At 42.3% G+C, this 23286-nt stretch overlaps 1 protein-coding gene across 1 annotated transcript in view; it reads right to left on the bottom strand.

Moving 5' to 3' along the window:
* LOC109994760 (prolactin receptor-like) overlaps positions 1-23286 on the bottom strand; it is a 31788-nt gene that overhangs the window by 7077 nt on the left and 1425 nt on the right. The window contains exons 2-4 of the mRNA XM_065952204.1: positions 8014-8123; positions 3817-3955; positions 1963-2132 (exon numbers count right to left, since the gene is read on the bottom strand). Of these exons, the coding sequence (XP_065808276.1) occupies positions 1963-2132; positions 3817-3955; positions 8014-8104 (400 nt within the window). The 5' untranslated portion in view covers positions 8105-8123. The remainder of the gene's footprint in view (positions 1-1962; positions 2133-3816; positions 3956-8013; positions 8124-23286) is intronic.

Raw genomic sequence — 23286 nt, 5'->3', positions numbered from 1 at the left:
TATAACCTGCATGTTTTATTCATTCTGTGCATGTTTTCAATCACATCCTTAACGTTTAAACCGGCAGATCTGATGCATGCGCTCTTATGTTTGGCTGGAATTAACTATTAAAGTTTATTATCATAGAGTCCACGTTTACAAAAGAGACTTTTAAACATGCAACCTTTCCTTCATCACAGATCTGTTAGTACATCTGTACTCACAGATCTGTGAGTACATCTGTACTCACAGATCTGTACGTTCTGCTCCATTATGTCTCAAACCGGTCACAGCTTTATAAAGCCTCTGAGCTGATTTATTATCTGGAGTTTTTATTATTTCAAACTTTCCCTGGGGACAAAAGAGACGTTCAAGTGCGCTGCTCCCTCTTTTTACACTGAGCTGCAAAATAATTCAGCACTGAGGAGCCGGTCTCGCTGGACGCATTAAAATTAAGAGTAATTATAAAGTGACACGGGAACCTCTTTGTGTCCTTTTTTCATGTTTTATTCTGTAATTTGTTCATTTCTTTTGCTCTTAATTGTGAATTATTTTCTTCACTGTGTATTTGTGCTGCTTTCAGAGGACAGAAATCATAAAAATATTAATCTGTACCTTATTCTACAATTTACTTATCAGACGCTTTACCCAAGGCGACGGGCATCAGAGAGTAAGAACAACAAAAGCAAGGATCTAGAGACGAGGAGACAACGTCAGGAAGTGCAAACAAACAGCTGTGTTCCTCCAGCACACCAGTCTCTGACAATAAAGCATAAATGTTTAAGAACGTTTATCTGTTCAACATGAGTTAAACTGAAACATTTATGTGTTTCTGAGTGTTTTATAGACGAAATGAATCAAGACGTTTTGAACATTTTAAAGTTTTACAGACTAAAGAATCAAATTCATCGTGAAAAAAACATTTAAAAATCTGTATGAACAGGAGAGAGATGTGTTCCTTCTTCAGACCAGCCTCCCATCACTGACATTAAAGCATAAATGGTCTCTGACACCAAGTTTTGACCTTTCAGTTACAGCAGCAGTCTGTGTGTGTAAATGTTTGTGTGTGTGTGCTTGCGTGGGTGTGTGAGCTGCACGCTGCTGTATCTGCAGGCAGGGGTCGAATTCCCTGCAGGGCTGTGATAAGAGCGTCGTCCCTGACATCTGAGACCCAACAAAAGATCACTGCAGCAGTCACATGGACTCAAACACAAGGCTGCTGTGCACACTAGTTAGGACACTAACACACACACACACACACACACACACACACACACACAGTCTCACACACACACACACACACACACACACACACACACACACACACACACACACACACACACACACACACACACACACACACACACACACACACACACACACACACACACACACACACACACACACACACACACACACACACACACAGAGTCTGCATCCCAGGAAGTAGACTGATCCCAACTCTGCAGAAACTGGATCACCACAGATTCTCGGCCCCTGAACAAGGAGATTATCTGATGGCAGAGGCTCCTCCAAAACGAGAGCAGGATTTAATTGCTTTCAAATCAATACATCATCTCTTAAAAAGTTTAAAAATAACACTTATTGAAGGAATGACCCTGTAAATCCTCCATTCAAGTATGAGCGCTGCTAAAACCTGTGAATTCAATCCCTCAGAGCTCGTCAAATGAAAATGAAAACTCTTGAAAAATGTGAGCTCTACACAGAACGGCAGATTTACATCTTTGGATGAAAGGTTAGAGTAATAAGAGCACACAGAGATAGAAGACTAATAAAATACTTTTACATGTGTTTCTGTGTTGAAAACTTAAATCAAGCGTTGAAGTTTCATGGACATAAATCTAGAAATTTTAAAAAAGGAAAACGGGTGGAAACGTGAGGGTCAGCAAATCAGCATTTGAGACCCAACAATCTACCTACATGTTCATATTCTCATTTTAACAGTTTCCCACCCATCCTTACCGATATCTGCCACGTCCAGGCAGTGCTCCTGGGAGGTGTAGTTCCTGTGGGCGGTGATGGCCGTCACGTTAATGCAGTAGATCTTCCATATGGACGTGTGGCTGCTGTCGAAGTGGCAGCTGTTCGGGCCTGAGGTCACATAGTCGGGACACTCGTGGTTGGGTCCTTTACTGTGAAAATGACAAACCACCAGAAAAATAATAATTACTCATGCCCAAGGACACATCGAACACGTGCCTGCAGGAGCTGGGGATCGAACCCTTGACCTTCCGACCGCGAGATGACCAATTAGACGAAGAGCTCAAACAGACACTTTGAGTTAACCCACATTAAGGTTAATAAACTCACATTTTTTTGATATTTAATCTGCTTTAAGAGCTGAACTGTTCAACGTAATTTATGCTTCATTAACATGGCTGTCATTGAATCAGGGTCAGAACACCTTGTGCAGGTATCACACATTTTTAAAGCAGCTGCTAAATCTTTTCCTCAGCTGTAAAACGTCTCCTGCTCTGAACTAGTTGGAACTGAAGTTGTAATGACGTGTGCTTCTTGTAAATGCTGCATTGCTTTTGATTTCTTTCTGTTTTAAGCCCTGAATGTACTTTTGTTTTTCAGTTGTTATTTAGTGAAATAAAATTGAAGCTTTGTCTTGAAATGGGTCAGCGCCCCGGGGAAAGCTGCAGGCTCTCTCTGCGTCAGCTCCAGTCTGTAGATTGAAGAAAGATTCCGCTTTCATAACGTTGTTTTCAAGGATTGCTTTAGTGTTGAATAGAAAAACAGGTTGTACTCCAGTTATTTTTTAAGTGTGTCTACTGTTTTACTTTCTGTTACATTGATCTCAGAGCTCCTTGAACTCTCTAAATACTCATCCTCAAATCCTTCACTGTTTTTGAATCAAATCTATTTAATCACAGATTAGCCGAAACAGTAAGGTTTTTTAACACTTTTCAAGCCGTTCATGCATTGTGCTTTGTTTTTGGCTTTTGTCCCACATAATCCCAGATTTACATCTGCAACCAAACTCCTGCAGGAGAACAGGGAGGTGGTCGATGGAGCCGTGAGCAATGCCGTTTGGGGTCAAAGTTACAATCCAATTTGTCCTGATTCCTGGGAGCAGTTTCTCTGCTGCGTGTGCCATGTGGGCAGGCTGGCATCAGTCTGAGGACACGTGAGGCTGCATTCTGGGCCTCCGAGCAGCCATCTGAAATATCGACGTGTTAAAAGCTTCACGTTGAGGTGAGGCTAGACAAATCAAAACGGATTTGAACACACACGACCCAGAAACCTCCATCACCTTTGATCTGAGGCTGTTTGTTCCAGTTTGAGCTTTTTAGATCAAATGAAGGGAAATGTTAATTCTGAAGGGTCCAATCAGATTTTAGGCAGCAGTTCTCTTTTGTTCCCCAGACCCGATTTCAAGGGAAACTCTGGTATTTTTAAACATGAACCCTTTAAACATATTTTGTGCTGTAAACAGCTCAGAGAATCTGTCGTAATGCTCCAGTGAACTTATTCGGCCTGCAGCAGTGGAACAGGCTGTAATGTCTGCAACGTAATCCCTGATGGGTCAAAGTGCGTCCACTTAAATTGTTGATTTTGTCCCCGAGATGCTCAGATTATTATTCTAAGTGTGTGACATCATTACAGAAAATATCCCTACAGAGAGAGACCTTTTTGTTTCAGAGGGAGATGGTTTTAGACAGAAGGGAGGGCGTTCACACCTGCAGAAAAACTGCTGAAAAACTCCTGATATTTGTATACTCATGTTCTGAAGTGAGCTGAATCATGCACTGTAATACGTCAGTGTGATAGGTTCAGTTTGTTTATCATTCTCGTGTGTGATGCACTCACTCTTTGGAGTAGCTGAGGCTGTAGGTGACCTGCTCTCCGTCTGTCAGGTTGTCGAGCGGATGCCACCAGCAGCTGAAGTCCTCCATGTTGGGCGAGCGGCAGTAATAGATGTGAGGCCTCGTCGTCACGGCAACATCATCTGCGGGGGCAAAAAAAAACACAAAACAACAACTCAAGGTCGGGTCAGTTGATGTGTGGATGGTGACATGTGACTTTTTGTGTGGGCTTGTAGACGCACTCTCACACACAGGTGCAAATACCAAAGAGACATGAGCTGACTGCAAACCAACGACTTGCAAAAAGGCCGAAAAGGAATGAAGGACATCAAATGTGATTATAAGGAGATTCAAAGACAAGACAAAGAGAAGCTAAATGACAAAAACAGGTGAAAAAAAAATGAATTGAGATGCAAACCAGCAGCTTTCATTTGCTAAATGACCACAAAGAAAAGTAAAAATGACAAAAATAAGCAACATGCTCTCAAAGACACTCCAAATTGTCACAAAATCAATGCAATATGTAGCAAAAACATGCAAAAGGGTTAAGAGATGCTACAATTCCCCAAAATGACTGAAAGGGGATTCAAAACAGCAGCACAGAAAAGCAAAACAACTGAGAAGAAATTCAATTTGAGATTCAAAACAGCCCGCTCACTGGTGCGAAAACTTCAACGAGGAGATTCAAAACGTTCCAAAAATACTTTAAAAATCACCTCGACGAGATGCAAAGTGCAGCTAAGAGATTCAAAAGTACCAGGAAATGATTCAAAGTCACAAGAAGGAGATTTACAGAACGACTGCTAAGAAAAGCAAAATGACCACAAAGAACGGGAGGAGGAGGAGGGGGAGGGGGAGGAGGAGGAAGAAGAGGAGGAGGAAGAGGATAAGGAGGAAGAGGAGGAAGAGGAGGTGGAGGAGGAAGAGGAGGTGGAGGGGTATTATTGCGATGCTCATTAAGCTCAAACAGGTGTGACTTTTTTCTGCATATCAAATCTTTGTTTTCTGAAGACGTCGCCGGGTAAAATGAGGACAAGCTGAGAATATTCAAGCTCTATCAGGTAAGTCTTCATCATGTAAGCACATGAAAGCAGCGAGCGTCAGGTGCCCTCACAGATCACAGCAGTGGGAGGCGAGCGGTAATCCATGAGGGAATGCATGGAGCTGCAGTCTGAGGGCAGCGGGGAAACAAAGGCCTGTTGTGCCGGCTGTAAGGAGCTCAGGGAGCCACGCTGCAGGCTCCTTCCAATCAACCACCTCCACTTCTCAGAAAGAAAGAAAAGATCGACGCACGCTGGGCCGCCATAGAGCTCAGCGAATACATACCTGCAGCCAATCCCATCCAAAGCAGCGCATGTAACATGGAGAGTGTTTTAAACCAGGAGTTCATTTCACCAGTGCCCCATGTGGACTCCATGTAAACAGAGATTTAATGAAAAATGACTCACTGTGAGTCAACAAATGTTAAACGCGCTTTAAACTGATGTTTTCAACCTTAGATCCAAGGGTCAAAAGGTCATGGGCCTGGGTCCCTGTTTGAAGCGACTAAAATTGATTTATATGACATAAAAAAAAACTAAAAAACTCTGACCTCCACCTCAGCGGCGAGGAAGGAACGCAAGGACTACAAAGGAGAAATCCTTCCTGCATATTATCCCATCTCACCCTATCCCATTTTTCTTTTGTGACATAATGAGTAAAGTCTTTAACCTGCTTTTTGTAAAGCTTCTCGACATAACGCTTGTTGTGATTAGGTGTTATACAAATAAAGTGCATCGTCCTTCTCTGAGAAACTCTGAACGTGAAGTTTGTGGCGTTAAAGGAAGCGACAGATCGGGCTCTTGATGCTGAAACAGTCAGATCACGACATTAGCTGAGCTCAAATCAAATCACTTCAGGATTTAACAAGGTAGGAACACGTTTTATACAGCTACATGAATATGCACTGAACCATTTCCTGAGCTGAGCTGCTGCAGGATAACGTTCCCCCCGAAGGTGTGCTTATACGGAAACAGCCACCTACATTAAAACTGCTTCAGATTTGAACAGGTTATGATGTTATCCCCATTTTCTGCAGAAACACTGCAGCGCCATGTGGATGGGTCACTCCAGAGCGGGTGCTTTTAATCAGGACGATGTTTGGATTCAGCAGAGGAAGAGCTGGAGCAGGCAGAGGCTCGTCGTTACAGGTTCAGATATGAAATAAACTCTTCAAATTCAGTTTAAAGTGCTTTATTTTGGATTAATCTCAACAGATTATTGACCAAACCTTCCTGAATAATCACATCAAAAAGCCCACAGGGCGTGTTTGTGCAGCTTTCACTGGTTGCAGGAATTCAAAAGGTAACAGAAGTCTTCTGTGTTGTGAGCTCAGCAGGAAGGTTATCGACGATGCTGCACTCACGTCCAGCTGAGCGGAAATAAAAACAGCAGACACAGCTGGCATCCGTCTGAGCCCGATCCGGTCGGACAGAGCTACAGTTCACGGATGAAACCCTCTGAACTAATTCTTAAAATGGTCGAAAAAAACTTTCTGAAAAAGTTCAATTTGACCTGACAGGAGTGGAACAAGCAACAGGTTTACTGGAAAGTGATCAAGGGAGCACTTTGTAACTCCTCCCGCTGACAGCCAGCAGTCGTAGTCTTATAACAGTTTTGTCTGCTTGTTTCTGTGCATTCACTTTTAAATGTAAATACTTTATTCATCCCTGAGGGAATTTATTCTTAATCTTATTCTCTCCGGTATTCTTAAACTGGCAAACCTCCAGTTCCCAAGTCACTGCAGACCGAGCTACATTCTCCTGTCTGTCTTCCAACCTTTCCATAAAAACAAGGAGACAATCTGGTGACATCAACTGCAAGATGAACCAACTTGAATAAGGAGCTAAGGAGTCCACCGTGCTCTTCTGTGTGAGGATAACTCCGTCACACACTCGTGGATCAATGAGTGTGTGTAGGAGCTCTGGGAGGTGAGACCGGGCTGTGAGTGTGTCACCGATTGCTGGACCCGTTCAGCCGAGTGTGATGGAGGATCAGTGCCAGTTCAGCAGCAGACACATCTGGAGCCGGTGGTTTGGTTTGGTTTGGATTAAGAGCAACAAATCGCACGCAGGGACGTCCTGATTCGGAGCCAAAATTTCACAAAGATCAACAAACACACTGGGCACAGAGAGGATCAAGTCACATTTAATCAGCTAACAAGCCGCTAATTAACCGTCTGCTTCCTCCATGAAACAACAAACTCTGCGTGAGGAGGGCCAGAAAAAAACCCTGCTGATTTCTGTAATCCTGTGAACTCTAACAACTCTACCAAATGAGTCTGCCGCTGCCTGTATCCGTGTTTCTGCACATTTTGATGTGATTTCTCAAACTTTTTCTAGATGCCTTACACCCCAAGAATCTGTACAAACTTTGCTCAAAGGTTATGCAAGTCAATACACCTACTTGTAACGCCCTCCACCTGGGCATTCAGTCAGTCGACCCTGTCCTGTTTGCAGAACGCAGCAGCTAGACTGTTAACTGGAACCAGGAAGAGAGAAAGCATCTCTCTTGTACTCACATCTTTGCACCGGCTCCCGGTCAAGTGCAGGATTGAGTTCAAGGTTCTTTAATGCGTTTTTAAGGCTTTACATGGCCTGACCCCCCCAACCCTCTCACTATGAACTCCTCCACCCCCTCTCCCCACCCAGACCTCTCAGGTGTTCAGACCAGCCTCTTCTGGTAGCTCCTCGGTCAGGGCTAAAGGTTCCCCTTCTTTAGACACTTGTAGGACCAGACTGAAGACTCACTTCCCTTCATGCATTTCAGTGTCCTTAAGAGCGCTCACCCTTAGCTTCCTGTGGTCCTGATGGTCGAATGTGTACATTTCTTAATTTGATTTTGCTTTCACCGTGATGTGCTAATGTTGTCTATGGATGTTTTTGTACAGCACGTTGGTCAGCTTGGTTTGTTTTTCAATGAACACACAACTTGCTGATGCAAACGCTAGATATTCAAGAGCTTTGTTTTCAAAAAGACTGATCTCTCTCTTCTATAAATCTATCTTTTAGATGATCTTAGACAGGATCATGTAGAAGTCAACCTCCAGCAGCAGGAAGGTCAAAAACCTTGATGCAAGGCCTGAGTCTCATTTTGTGTATTTTAGGATTCATTTGAATGCACCGGAAATCAGAGTGAGACAGTGCACGGAAGAAAAACTCACCGTGGCTGTGCCTCTCTTTGTAAGCGGCGTCCTGTGTGACGATTCTGCTGCAGCTCATCAGAGGAAGCACACAGAGCAGCAGCCTCAGCATCCTGCCGCCGTCTATCCACCTGTCAACACAAACACACAAAAACAACAATAAACAAACAACGTGGGGAGTGAGACCCCACAAATCATCGCCTTTAACCTCATCTGAAAAGCCACCAGCTGGAGCGCGTGACCCAGAGACAAGTGGACTTTTTGATTTAAAAGGACAGCAGAAATGATTCCTCCATTTTCCTTTCATTTTGGTTTCCTGCAGGGACTTCATCAGTCGTTTCCCAGGGTCGAAGCATCAGACCGAGGCAGTTTAAAAAAGCCTGAAATGTCTCCTCCCTGGTGTAAGACTATAAATAAGACCTCCAATAATGGAAAAGTGGTCCATTAGTATGGAGGTCTAAAGGCCCGATCACACAGAGACGCGTCCTTGGTGTGACCGCTTCAAAAACAGCTGGGAGTGTCTGTGGAGCGAGGCTGTCTGTGAATGTGACCAAATAAATAAATGTGAAAAAAGGATTTGAGGAAACATAAAGCTCTCGCCATCCTCCTAGTTAAAAAAAGATGTCAAACTAAGTACTGGAGCCTTGAGATGAGCATTGTTTTTGACAACGTTGATATCTGAAGTCCCGCCCCTTCTTGAATTGGATTGGTCGGTGAGTGAGAAGTGACATTGACAAGCGTGGAGCAGATCAATCTGATGAATGTCATTTAATACGGCTGGATTTGAGTTACGACTTCCTGTTGTGGTTGTATTGATTTCAAGCGCTAAGTGTCTTTCACACTCGGTGGGGCAGAGGTCATTTGAGGTTGTGCAGAAAGCTCATTACTCCAATCAGATTAGTGCGTGGACGAGTGGACTGTGACGGCAAACTGTCATGGAAACAGTGTTAGAGCAGCGTGCAGGGGGTTTTACCGCTGTTTTTTAAGCTATGTTAAACTTTCTGTAGCACGGAGGTCCGGCTGAAGAAGAGATGATCTGCTGCTGGTGTAGAATAAAAACAAAATACAGAGTGGTGGGGTTTGCAGCTCAATCTCAGTGAAAAACAATGCGCCATCTTTTAGGCTTTTCTGTCACGTCATCGTCCTTTAAAAGAAACATTTGTAGTCTGATGATGAACGAAGCCCCCTGAAGCACTGTGGAATCACTGGAAACAACACATAAGATGTTGATGTAGAATAAAACATCATGACCTGTTTATCCCAAATCTCCCTCCCAAATCGACCCACCATGGCCCAGTTTAATCAGACAGAACAGCAACACGCTGACCTTTTCCATCCAGAACTTTTCTAGGAAAACCGGGCACTGCAGCGAACAGGGTGTAAATCTACATTCTGCGTCAGGGCAGGGGGCGGGGCTTATCTGTGGTGCATTCAGGGACAGCTCCTGTCGCAATAAACTAACAGAAAGAGCTATAAATAAAAGTTTTACACAAGAGGGACATCCAATGAGCTGATCCAGAACATGGAGAGTTTAATTTAGATTATCTAAATCGCCCCTGACTCGCTCTTTATTTCTCCTTCCAGCCTTCCCTCTACTCTCCTTGTTTCCTGACATCTTTCATTCTTCCTTATTTCATCCTTGTGACTCTCCCTTCTTACATTTCCTCTCCTCATTTATTTTTTATTCTTTAGATTTGTCCTTTTTATTCCAGGACATTTCCTTGGCACTTTTTCTTTGGCCTTTTCTATCCCTCCTTCCTTCCTTCCTTCTTTCATCTCCTCCTTGACCCTTTTCTTCTCCTCTTTCCTTCGTACATTCCTTACCCTACTTTGCTTTCGCGTATTTCCTCTACCTCCCTTTCTTCATTTTCGAAGAACATGAGAAAACAATGAAACATGGTCGTTGTGTCTGCGGCCTCCATGAGATCTGTGAGCAGTAATGAAGTCACATGGGAGCTTAGGGGGGTTTAGAGTTTGCTCTTATGAGGGAACGACATGCAAACAGTGGTTGTGGTGGCGGCCGATCCTGGAGCGCTAAGACAACAATCACACACAATAATCCCTGCCTTGATCTTGCAGGAGGGGGGATTAAAAACGAGGCCTTGTTGGGTTTTATCTGGGATCCTCGACTCACCCTGACCCAGTGGGCTGCATGACAATGGCACAAGATGATGGCCATTAAAAGTCACTCGTACTACAAAATGACACACACTCAAACCTCGGCTGCAGGTTACTAATCCTCCGATGACTCCTCTCTCCTTATTCATCGTAAACCTTAAAGCACCTCCATCCTCCAAAAGACAAGGACGTTTTCTAGAGTTCATATCAGACAAGGGAAGCAGCTCACATGCTTTACAGACACAGGAGATTAAATCCAAAAAGGGAATAAAAGCCGGTGCGAAAGCTGAAAAATAAAACCAAAAACTAGACGAATAACAAACGCGAGAGAATTTGCCAGGAATGATAAAATATGCACAAGATGTGAGAGAAAGGGATGCATAAAATATAAAAAGACTAAAACAAAGGAAGGGAGACCGTGAGTTTTTGTTAAAAAAAACATCTCTAATGTCCGTGTGTAGAGACCTCAGGGTACTTGGTGCAGAAAATATTTGCATATTAATTTAGGATTTTAACGACAACTAAATCTGCACAAGATCCAGTTTGTTAAAAGTCAGTCATCGAGTGTGTTTACATGTGCTGTAGTTTCCTGGTTGTGATCTGGTTTTTTATCCTGCTGATGTTTTCAGCTTGTAAACATCCTGGAGTCTGCAGAAAGTAACCGGGACAATCAGGCTTATAAACACCTGATCCAGGTTTCTAAATATTCCTACAGAAAATGATGAGAAATCAAGATGCATTTGGACACAGGAAACATGACACGTGTGCTGTTTCAGTCATGTAAACATGGAGAAGAATAACCAAGCTTCCCGTGGTGCATAAAAAACATTGTGCAGGAAAATTAACAAATCAAGGATGATCATGTGAACGTCAACAAACTGGATGCACATGCCTCATTTCACTTCCACAGTTAGCCATAAATAGCTGCAGAAATGACCTTAATAAGCAGTTATGAACACAAATCCCCTAAAACTCCTTAAAAGGTGTCGATGATAAGCTGCAGAAAAGTGGCACAAGTTCCCAAAAGTCCTGAAACACGAGAGCAGTCGTCATTGTGCTCCTCAGCGGCTGTTAATCGCAACGTTTTATTATTCATTCATCACTTGTATCAATAAAGCATCAGCGTCTCGTGCATCTGAAGCCATCAAACGTCAGGAGGGGAAATCAATCATTCATTCAGAGAGGCTCCTTTAAACACAGACTTTACAAAGTGCTGCACTGTGAATTATGCACAACTCAAACAAATGATTATTTTTAGAGTTAATGTCATAATACGAGATGACTTTTTCATTTCAGGCGATGACGACGAGATCCAAAATAATCAAACTGCATCTTAAATCAGTTCGTGAAGGTCCAGACGACACCTGATAAACATCTGAGTTATTCAAAATGTCTTCATTGGATCGGACAGCTGAAGAGAGACAGCAAATGTTGAGATGAGAGAGAGAGAGGGGCAGTGACATGCAGCAAAGGGCCGAGGCCGGGTTCCAACGCACGATGGATGGATTACGGCTGCTGCACATGTGACATGCAACACAACCGCTAGGCTACCGGCGTCCCCATGGAGGAGTATTAGGGCCAAAAATAAGACGGCAGGTTTTCAGAGAATAAAGTCAAAACGTCCAGTTTAAGACTTTAAATATCACAACGCTGACGGTAATTCAGAGACCAAAAAATGATTTTAAACTGAGAGGCTGTCATTGGGCGAGAGGCGGGGTTACACCCTGGACTGGTCGCCTGTCAATCACAAAGCTGACATATAGAGACAGACACTCACATTCACACCTACGGACAATTTAGAGTCAGCAGTGAACCTAACGAGCATGTCTTTGGACTGTGGGAGGAAGCTGTAGAGAACCCACACATGCACGGGGAGAACATGCAAACTCGCCCCATGTACAGAGGCTATAGACCTCCAAGCGGACTGAGATGAAAACTGAGATGAATAACAAGCAGACCAAAAAGCAAGAAGAGGATTCACCAGAGAGAATAAAATATGCAAAAGATATGACAAAAAAGGATTCATTAATTAATAAAATATGAAGAAGACAGTGAAGGTTAAAACTCCTGTAGCCTCTGATGGAGACTTCCAGGTATCTGGTGCAAACATTGAACAAGTTTTAAAAAGCCCCTCAAAATCTGCAAAGAGACAAGGAAACTAATCAAAACTTTAAAGGTCACATACGGTATTCTCCTCTTTGCTCCCCAGAGACTCTGGGTTGTGGAACTCACTGAACGGCCTCCCGAGGTGTCGTGAGACCAATCAGGACAAATCAGTGATGTCACTACCTGGAGCTGGCATTAACACAGCCTGGGTCTGCTGAAGGTGGCCATGCTGATTTGGTTACAGTGCAGACTAATGGTCTTGTGGTAGGTTATGAAACTATAAATGCACTATAAATAGGGCATAATGGGCATAATCAGGATGAAGGTTTCTTCACTGAGCACTTATCCTTCCATTAGGTACCTCAGGTTTATTTCAAATAAATATTCAGACTCTCATCAAAATGTCAGTAAATCTTTCATAACCTGATGTTTTTGTTTCATTTGATTTATGTTGAACAACTGAAAGTCAGTTTTAACTCGTGACTTTTCGACGTAAGTCCCCCCAAAAAAAGAGAGAAAAAAATAAATCATGACTTTCTGATGATTGTCCCTCCTGCTCCTCCGTAGAGATCATGGGTTTCTTTTCGATGAAAAATAAGTCCTCGTGTCAGCCAAGAGCTCATTTAAAAGCAGTCACATGTTTCCATTAGGAAACCATGGGAGATTATTTTTCTGTGAATGAACAGTTATTCAATCAACCCCTCTCGGGGAAATGTTCTGACCTGTGGGGAAAGTCCCGCCTACAGCATGTGACTCCTCGGCTGCAGAGAATGCAGCTCTTTATTTTCTGCCTGAGAGACTCCAGAGGGCTCAAATAATCTGAGGACTGTCCACTGCTGTTTTGTTTTTCATAACAGGAAAAAAAAATCTACTTCACTGTCGTCGCGCTTTGATGTAATTGTGAACCACCAACCTGCCAATAGACCACAGACGGGAATGAAACTACGGCTACAATCTGACATGTTTACATGTTCATGCTCATTCAGGTGCACTGTCCCGATTTTAAATAAAAATAAAAATCTACTTCTGAAGCAGCTGATTTGTGTTTACATGTTAAAACAACCACACTTCCTCTTACAGTTCCGACGTTGTATCAAATGTTCAATCTGAGAAATTTAAACTATTTTTTTACACAAAAATTCAGTTTGGAAACAACAGGTGCTGCGTCCTCTGGGCTGAAGAGTAGAGGGGCCGTCTGCCCACAGCTCAAAAGCATCTGTGATGGTATGGCGGTGCATTAGCGCACATGACATGGGTAACCTGCATGTTCATGAAGGACACTTTAATGCTGAATCATATATAAAGGGGTTAGAAGCAACAACATGCTGCAAAATAGAAAACTTATTTTTCAAGGGAAGGCCTTGTTTATTTCATCAGGACTCTGGGACACCACACTCTGCACCAGTCCGTTTGATACACTGCCTCCAAAGAGAGGCCTTCTGAATCTTTAGTGACTGTTTAATCCACGATGCACACAGTCCAACACCTGACAGCTCGTAAAGACGCACAGGTGACTGAGTGCATTCTTTAAAAGCTCATTTATTATTTATTTAGGTTATTTTAGGTTATCAGAGTAACTTTTTTACCACACAGATAAAACCGATCTCGTCAGAGAAGGAGAAACGTGTTGAAATGAAATGTAGAAGTTGTGCTCTTGAATGAATAACTGTTTGGTTTTATAGAGCAAGGACAAGCAAAAGAACCTTGGCTGTGTACTGACACTCTCATGTACACTCAAGAGAACATACAGTACTTAAATGCTTCAGTGTGACGACTTAAATGTACGGCGAGCAGTTACATTCCAGGACACAACCTTGTGCAATATCAGGAAAAAGTTTGAATTCACTCTGTATCTGTCAACTTTTAAAAAGGAGTCTGCTAACATCTTTGTTGAAATTGGACTTTTCCTTGTTTTAAATGACCAACCTGTACACTGTGCCATTACTTTGGCATCTTTATGAGATACAATGTAATGCTATTAATGCAGTAACTTCAGACAGAAACACTTAAACGATGTAAAATCAAAACATCTCCTGAAGTGCTCCAGGCCTGTAGTGGCACTCTGCATGTGCAACAGCTTATTATTGATGGGAGAGGGTGAGGGAGACGAGGACGTTATCGTTTTTTTAGAGTGGAGAGTGGCAAAGTTTAATGACGGAGAAGATTTCAAGTGCAGCCCCAGGATGCCCTTAGCAAGAGCTGGCTACAAGGCTAACAGCTCCGTCTCCAACACATCCCTCTGCTCGGTCTGTGTCTTCTCCCGCACTGTCAGAGTCCAGGTTCAACTCGCTGTAAATCTCATTTATTTCCTGTCATCGAACGGGCATGCTTTTGAATTTGCATTTTTGTTCCTTTAAGTCTTACAGCCGTTGCAGAGAATTGGCCCTTACCCCTCACTGTACTTAAGACCCCACAATGACCGAAAGATGTTCAAAGAAACTAATTTTCTGAAATTGGCTAATAGAGTTTAAGAAACGATTTGATCAGAATTAGCAGCAGCTAAATCCAGCGCAGCACAACAAAGAGGGGCCTGTTAAAAACACCCCCCCCCCTTATGTTGTCATGTAATCACCTTATATGACATCTCACTGTCGCAACAAAACACCATTCACAGAGTTCATCTGATCGTGGCCCGGCCCTGCACAACTGCAGGACTTTGAGGTTTTTAAATTCACGGACAATAAATGGATCAAGTTGTTACACATGAAGTTTCATTAAATCAAAATTCTTTAAATTCGGACAAAAACAGCTCGTCATAATAATGTCCTTGTGCAGAATCCTTTAACAGAATTATTTTATTTGATCTGTAGAGGTCGACATCATTCAACTCTTTAAAAACTCTTCAAAAAAAAAACTGCCTTGAAACTTTTTATGAAAAGCGTTGAGAGTTAAAGACTTAAAATCAAGCAGAAATTAAAGTGATGAACACCACTGAAGAGCCAACACCTGTGCTCAGCGCTCTGACGGTGTTGCTATGATGCACTAAAGGTGTCACTTTGACCTTCAGTGTTTGAAAGAGTTGCACAAACAACATTTCTAATCAGGCTGAATTAGGAAAACATGAACGTCCCGCCGAGCACATCAAGGAGAGAAATGCCATCACACACAGCGGTCGCTCACACGTTTGTTTAAAAGGTCCATCTGATACATCCCTCCTGCCTGATCCTCTCTATCTGATCCTCACGGCCAATCCCAACGCGCGTTTCACCTGTTGCCGTGACGACTGGCTCCCTACCAGGACAACTGTCTGCGGCTGATCAATTGCCATCTTGAATCCGAGCGGTGAGGCCCCCGCTGGACAGGTTTGGGATGATGGACAGGCTGACAGGTTGATCTATAAGACTGCGTAAAGCCTCATTATTAATTAATTGACTGACAGGAGAAATCACAGCTGGCTGTTCTTCTCCTCCTACTTCATCATTTCCAGTTAATACGATGTTAAAGTCATTATCAGAGATTTAACCCGTGCATACTGATCAATATGTCCTTCACTGTGTGAGCAGAGGTTTGCACCTTCCACTCTTCCTTTCAGTTTGCAGAGAGAAAGACGAGAGGCAACGTGAGGTCAAGGTAGTGGTACACACAGGTGTTGTAACTCCAATAATGAATGTATCTACTTAGCGAGCAGCTGGAGCCGCAGCAGTGAATGTGACAAACTAATATCTCTGGAGCTGTGAGAAACACTGTCAAACTTCAATTAAAAGCTTGTATTTTCTCCAGCCTATCAAATGATCCTGCCTTTATTTAGAGGTAAGCCTTTCAGCATTAAAGGAAGCCCGTAATGTAAAAGAAAATCTAAAGTCTAAGTCTAAAAGAAAATATGATTCAAGTGAAATGACACATTTTTTGCTGCTTTCAGTTTAGCTTTCCATTGCTCGGAGTAAACGTTTTATGGATTAATAAACAGAACCAATGCACACACACAGATTTAAAAAAAAAAAAAACCTCTTTCTTCTTTTTTTTAAAAGTTGTAAACGTATTCCTGGTTTGCCCAATGTGCCGCCCCTCTTCAAAGCTAGTTTTTAAACCCCCAGTCTAAAAGAATCACACCAGCAGTGACACGTCCATAACCACAGAAAACAGAATCTCAGGAGAGCTGTGATGCAGGCCTCTTAAGTGGCTTCACTTGTTTGCACTTAAAGATATCGAGCGCTGAGGGAAAGAGAGCGGCCGCTGTTAGGATCACTCCTGAGCTGAACCTCCGGAGGTGTGAGAGCTCAAAAACATACCCGACAACCGCAGAAGCAGAGAGAGTAATATGGCGCACGGAACCCAGAGAATATTCACTTTCAAACTTCTATCAACCGCTTTATTTTGTTTCTTGATTCTGGTTTCCAGAAGTGTCACATGACTGCGTGATTATCGCAGGAGTCAGAGATAGACCAGGACTTTATTCTAAGAGTGAGACAACTTTACAGATTTGTAAAGAAGACTAGAAACAGCTGATTCAAAGCTCTCTGCAAAGCCACCAGGCTGCAAAAAAATAGACTTTTTAAGACACTTTGATTTCCCTTTGAGCAGCATTTGTGGACATCGTTTTTTTTTTATTCTATCAGCCACAGAGCAGTCTCTGCCGGATCAATTGAAGTGCACAGATTTTTTTATTGCATGCTCTGAGCCTTTGTGAAAATCCTGCATCTTTGCGAGTTCTCTTCGGAGTTACATTACAGTGTTGTTCTGCGAGAGCAGGCACCAGAAATTGGTTTAGTAAAAGAATATCTTGCATAAGGGTCATGATGCAACGGCCCTGCAGAACGTCTCAATAAGTGCTCTTTTTAATTTACGCCTCATTGATGCTGATCAGTGTTGTTGCAGTTAATTCAAATGATTGTGGTGATTTAAAGGAGTGATTCATTAATTGGAGGCGTGTTTTAATTAGTTTTTCCTCTGAAGGAGTCGTGAGATGCTTTAGGGAGCTGGACTCGGTTTCTCTTCATGTCTTCTGAGTTTTAATCTGATCCAAACTGAGCAGCCGTCTTAACTATTGTTCATCTTGAGCGAACAAGACAGTCACTGATTTAAAAAGAAAATTCACGTCATGACTCAAGTTGCTCTGTAAATATTTAAAGAAAAAACTGGCCACATATTGAACTTTCACTTTGTGGAACGAATATTCATTTTTTTCTGACAGTTTGAACTCAACAGTCTGAAATGAAAGGTTCATGTTAGTTTACTCAAAAATAAAGCAGACATTTCTTTTCATTTTTTTTTCTTGTAAACATGTCTCTTATCTTCTAATTAATTTGACTTTGTGCGTATGAAAGCAAAACAGGAAGATGAATTGAGGGACGGATGAAAAGAGCGGGTTGTACTGGACGAGCAGACTTTAAAAATCCTATTTAAAATATGAGATAAGGCGTGTTTAAATAGACGGGCTGTTGTTGCTCCATCACGCTGCCATCCCCACAGGCGAGTTTCTGACCTTTAATGACATTAATTGAGTCCTGATGTAGAAAAATGAAAAAAGAGGCTTCATAGAAATGCAATGACTTATAAAAGAAGTAATAGGTCGTGATGGCAGTGAGTACCCGATCAGGCTGAAGATTTGTTTTTTCAGTTATTACGACACTAAAGATTTAAAGAGTGATCGGCTTTTTGATTTAAAAAGCACCAGACTGCAGCAACAATAACAGATATTTCACCTCTCAGAACAGAGGAGCTGCTTCTCTACCGCTGCCTAGATTAGCCTAGGAGTGGTGATCTTAGCTTCTTCTTTTCACTTTTCCAAAAGCAAATTAGCTGCCAATTGTTTTGAAAGGGTTTGAGCAAAATGGTTTCTCTTTCGCTCAAACAACCTGAAGAAATCACCTTGAATTTCTGATGTTTATGGTGATGATCATTCCCCGGATAAAATAGAAAAAAAGCAGAAAAATAACTTCTGATGAAATGATTTATAAGTCGCAGCTCAAACTGGCAAAGCTCTTCCCTCTGTTCATTTCAGTCCAGTGAACATTTGATGTTTTTATCATCGTCTACTCCTTATTTTCAGAAAGAGGAAGTATCGACCAACGTCCAATTAAATCAATCAAACAACTCGGGCATGAACAACAATGCTGGGGCGGTAATTTGCATGTTTTTTTTTATCAGCAGGATGAATCTTTCTACATGCCTGTAAAAGGTGTTTCTTGTCTGCTACATCTGGGCTTGACTCTTGGAAAAGCGCTGGTGTTTTTCTGCCAGAGGTAAATTACTGAGGCTAAATTACAAGAGAAACTGTAAGAATCTGTCCACTTTGCTTCCAGGTATTTCAGTCTTCTTCCCTGAAGTACGAAACAGAGCAACAATATGTTGGTGTCAGACACACTGTTGGACTTTGTGGCCGGGACACTAACCGTCATGTGCAGATGGAGCAGCGATAAGTCTTATCAGAAGGATGTTTGTTGCTCTGTAGCACTGTTCCTGTGCCGGTCAGAGCATCCACCCATCGCACAGCTCACACAGAGCGCCGCGGGCGACTTACACAGGAAACACAGATCTGAACAGACAGCAGCATTCGATCCACACAGAGTCACATGCACCGCTGCCTGCAAACCCAATCACACACACACACACACACATACACGGACGCCAGCCGAGGTTTATGTTAAGCATAAACACTGCAGCATTATATAATCATGCATGTCCAGGAACAAGCTGTCACTAATTAACAGGCGGACAGCCATCATATCAGGAGCACTGTGACACGTTTAACTGTGAGAGAACACTGAGTGATTTTAATCAGATCACAGCTGAGTGTTATTAATCGTCACACACACTTCTCATGCTCTTTATGGTCTTTTTATTCTTATTTTTTATAGCTTTTCAACGCATCGACATTCTGTGCAGAGACTGAGTTTCCTGCGTAACATGCACAGGAAATGAGGCCTCCACCAACTGGACCTGATGCTCAAGACAAAAGTCTTAGAAATCCTAGAGTAGTTTTTCCTCTTAAGCCCAGAGTCAGGTCTTACAGGCGCCAAGGACAACGTGCACATTGCATAAATTGAAGTTGAGAGGAAGAGGAAGAGGAGGAGGAGGAGGAGGAGGAGAAGGAGAAAGAAGAGGAGGAAGATGAGGAGTAGGAGGAGGCAGAAATAGAGGAAGAGGAAGAAGAGGAGGAGGAGTGAGATGAGGACGAGGAGGAAGAAGAGGAGGACGCACTATGATGAAGCGTTTGTTCCAATCACTGTATCGACGGCTGGATGAATCCATCTCCTGCAGAAATCGTGAACTTTTGAGCCTTTTAGTCCATAAAACATAAAAATTGTGTTTTAAATAGTGCGCCTAAATTTTCAGGGCAAAGGCGGGTTTCAAACTGTGCAGCTAACAAACAGTTTCAAGAGAAAAAGCTGGAGTGGTCTCAGTCTTATGTTTGCCCTTTAACGTGGACTTAATCGAATTATCTCTGCCTGTACAAAGACAACATTCCCCTGTGCTGAGAAAGTGGACTGGCGGCTCAGATAATGAACACATGACGTTAAAGGTCATATGATGCATGATTATGCGTACAGTAGTAAATTTATATGTTCAGATGGATTTTCCGCTCCAGTGTGTCGCAGACAGGAAAGAGTATCCAATGCTAATTAAGTGAAACAGGGATCATCCCGCAGATTCCTTAAAACCTGTGTAAATCTGTTTTTATGGATTTTAAGGATTCAGAGAACGACGTCACCAAGTTTCAAACACAGCCCAGGTTTTATTACACAGCCTATCTCAGGCTTAGATAAGATAGACACAGGTCTGTATCAGGGTCAAGAACCAGTAACAGTAGACCTTTTAACACCTCTGCAACATCTCCTCCTTAAGGTCGTTCTAACGTTTTAACAAGTCAGAGTGAAAAGCCGTCCTGCAGCAGCATTAAGCTCTTTAAATTACTGGTCTTTGTCATCCTGCTGCTTTGTTTTTACATTAAAAAGCTCACAAGAAGCACAATTATTTGCACGGCGGAAAAAGGAAACAAAAGTGTGGACTGAACTTGAACTAAAAGTTCTTTCTAATGTGCAAAAACAGTTTCATCAGGGTGAGAATGGTACAAAAACGAGGAAGAACACATTACTGTGATGAAAGAAAAACACACGTTTAGTCTGTGTTTGTGACAATATAATTACTAAAAAGCAAAATGCACAGATAAGACATTCTCTACAAACGTGCAAAAACCCACAAGAACAAGAACCCACATGTTGCATCATCACTCCTTTCCTACATCCTCAATGTGTGGATTGGTTCCTAAACACTTCATATGTCATGTTAGGAGTTGTTGCAAAAGTCCAGAGAACAGTCTGAAGACCAAAAAAAGCAGCAAAGAAAAACAGCTTAGTGGCGTTCAAAGTCCACATTCAGGAATCTGAACGTCAACACAACGAAAGGGACTCCTACAAGATGAATCTTTTATTTCTATCTCAGACATGTTGCACTGCTGTGTGAGCTTTGTTTGTTCTCATGAGAGTCTTTATAAACTTCTCATAAATCTCTCATTTAGACTGACAAATGTCCCCTAATGTGATGAAGCTTCATGTGCATCATCAACGCCTCTCAGAGTCCAACAACAGGCCGCCTGTTCTGCTCGGCGTTTGAGAAAGTTTCATTCACTGAAGCGCTGTGATTTAATATCACACTGCCGAGCTTAGAGTCGAATAGAACAGATCATTTATGAAAACGTCTGCAGCAACAGGTGCAACAACAAGCATGAGTAATGTTTAAATACAGAGCTCTGACCTGAAGTTTAAGGCCAACGAAACAAAAGTCGAGGGCAGACGTCAGAGGGAGACCGTTTTCAGCCAAAGTGACTGAGCTGTACAACCTTTCAAAATCATCATTGGGGGTGTAATCAGTGGAAATACTGTTTCTCTGAGCTTTCACTTCAAAAGAACTCCTTCAGCTTTCAGGCTGTAAAAAGCAGAGGACATTGCCTCTCTGGTTATCTTGGAAGTTTGGCAATCCTATCAACGCATGTCTGTACTTTGGTTCAGGATCATTTTCCTAATTGATAATCTGCCCGTTACCTTGTCAATTAATCAATCACTCACTCCACAACTATCAGGAAGAAGACACAAAGAGAGATTCTAAAACTGTGTACTTCACTTGTTACACAGTTGAGACCAATTTTGACCTGTGCAGAAAGGTAACCTTGTCTAGCATTCAGTCCTGCATTCAGGCCAGATGGATGGAAAGATTCAGAGAAGAGATTAAAACAAAAGTCTGCATTTCATCCTGCAGACTGCACAATCAGCTGATCATACAAACATCATTGCATATCTATTTAAATGGGGTTTATTCAGTTAACTTGACTTAGTTAGAAACAACAACAATCAAAGGCCAGGTTCCAGATTACATATGAGGAAACTTTTACTGTGCAGGCGGAGCACGAGAAGCCTCATGGAGCATTCAACAGGTTTTCAACAATCAGAAAAAACCTCCAGAGTCGAGTAGATAATGCACCAAAAATCTGTGACAGAATGCCTCCAGAGGTCGACTGTCACAAAAATCACCCTGAATCCCGAGCGTCTCATTCTGACTGGTCGTCTTTCATAACGGATTGTTGATGTGTTTTAGTCTGATTGCACCGTGAGCAGCGGCTTCAGGATTAAGCATGTACCTGCGGGATGTGGGTCAAACTTTATACGCATGTATTTCACAAAGCACTGCTCACTTTAAGCTTCTAAACATAATTTTATCCGAGACTCAGCTCCTTAAATTCAGAATGTCACTGGATGAACTCCAAACAGAGTCTTTCATTTATGAAAACGTCTGCAGCAACAGGTACTCAGAATCTAATGCAGAGCTTCTAAAGAGCTTCTGTTTATTTCTGATGTTATTTTGAAGACAACAAGACAAACTGTTGGGCGGGATAATAATTCATCTGCATGGCCTGACTTTAACGGTGCTGAAAAGGCGAAGAAAAGAAGCAGAAAATCTTCGGCGGCAGAGAGGCGGGGACAGTGGAGATGTGATTAAACGTGGTGATGTGATTAAACATGCCCTCTTCAAAATGCAGAACAAAAAGCGGAGTGAAGTTTCTATGAAGGGAGCAGCTCTTAGTCTTAGTTTCAGATGAATCCTGAGGGGTCCCAGGGACACAGTTACGACTAAAGACACAAGATGTTCTTCTTTGAGGTGTGGTCTGATTTACCCGCCTCGTCAATCTTATCTTTCACAACACATGTGGGCATTCAGGAAGGGTAGTTACCAGACCTTTTGTCACCCAGAGAAACCTTTGGGATCAAATCACACTTGTGTGACCCGGGTCATGCCCTTAAAAAATGACTCAAGACACGAGCTAAATGCTTTTGTTTGATCGATAAATAGATCTTCCAAGAGTTTCATCATAGTTCGACGGCTGGGTCGCCGACAGAAGAGCTGAAGGTGCAGAAAAATATCAACAGGTGAGCTCGAAGGAGATATTAAAGATTGTCTTATCGCAGATAAACACGATCGAGCCGACGTGTTTGGCAACAGCCTTTGCCTCCAATAAAGACATTAAGGGTGATAAAGACGTTTGCAACAGGAGCAGATATTCATGATTGTGTAAAAGAGTCAAACGGTTCACGATCAGCAGCTGATTAAAGTAAAAACACAAACTTTCAGGAATACCCAGGAAATCTGCTGCGGTGCTGATATCAGTTCATTTTTACAGCTAAAAACAGAACAGCAGATTCCGTCGCTGCAGGTTACTCACAGAGGAAGATCTGACCGTTTCATAAAAGAGGACTTCATTAAATTGGTTTCTTTCTTCAACCTTTTTCTAATCGAGAGTCCTTAAACATGAAGCAGAGTCCTGTCGCTGCAGGCTGCATTCATGAACCTGCATATCACCCCGTTTATCCGGCTACTTGTTTGAGGAACTCATTCAAATATTAGATGATAAAGAAAAGATCATTAAGTGTCGCCGAAAAGTGTATTTCAAACTCTAACCCTGTTAACTTGACTTTTATGTCTCTGAGGGGAAATCTATGAAAGAGTGTTTGGGCCACATTAATTTTTTTTTAAGATTTTGTGATTTAAAGTCGTAAATTCAGGAGAATAAACTCGTACATTTATGAGAATAAATTTGTAAATTCAGGAGAATAAACTCGATATTTTAGTCTACAGTTA

The sequence above is a fragment of the Labrus bergylta genome, chromosome 24 (genome assembly GCF_963930695.1).
Source record: "Labrus bergylta chromosome 24, fLabBer1.1, whole genome shotgun sequence".
NCBI lineage: Eukaryota > Metazoa > Chordata > Actinopteri > Labriformes > Labridae > Labrus > Labrus bergylta.
This window is presented reverse-complemented; position numbering and strand designations above follow the sequence as displayed.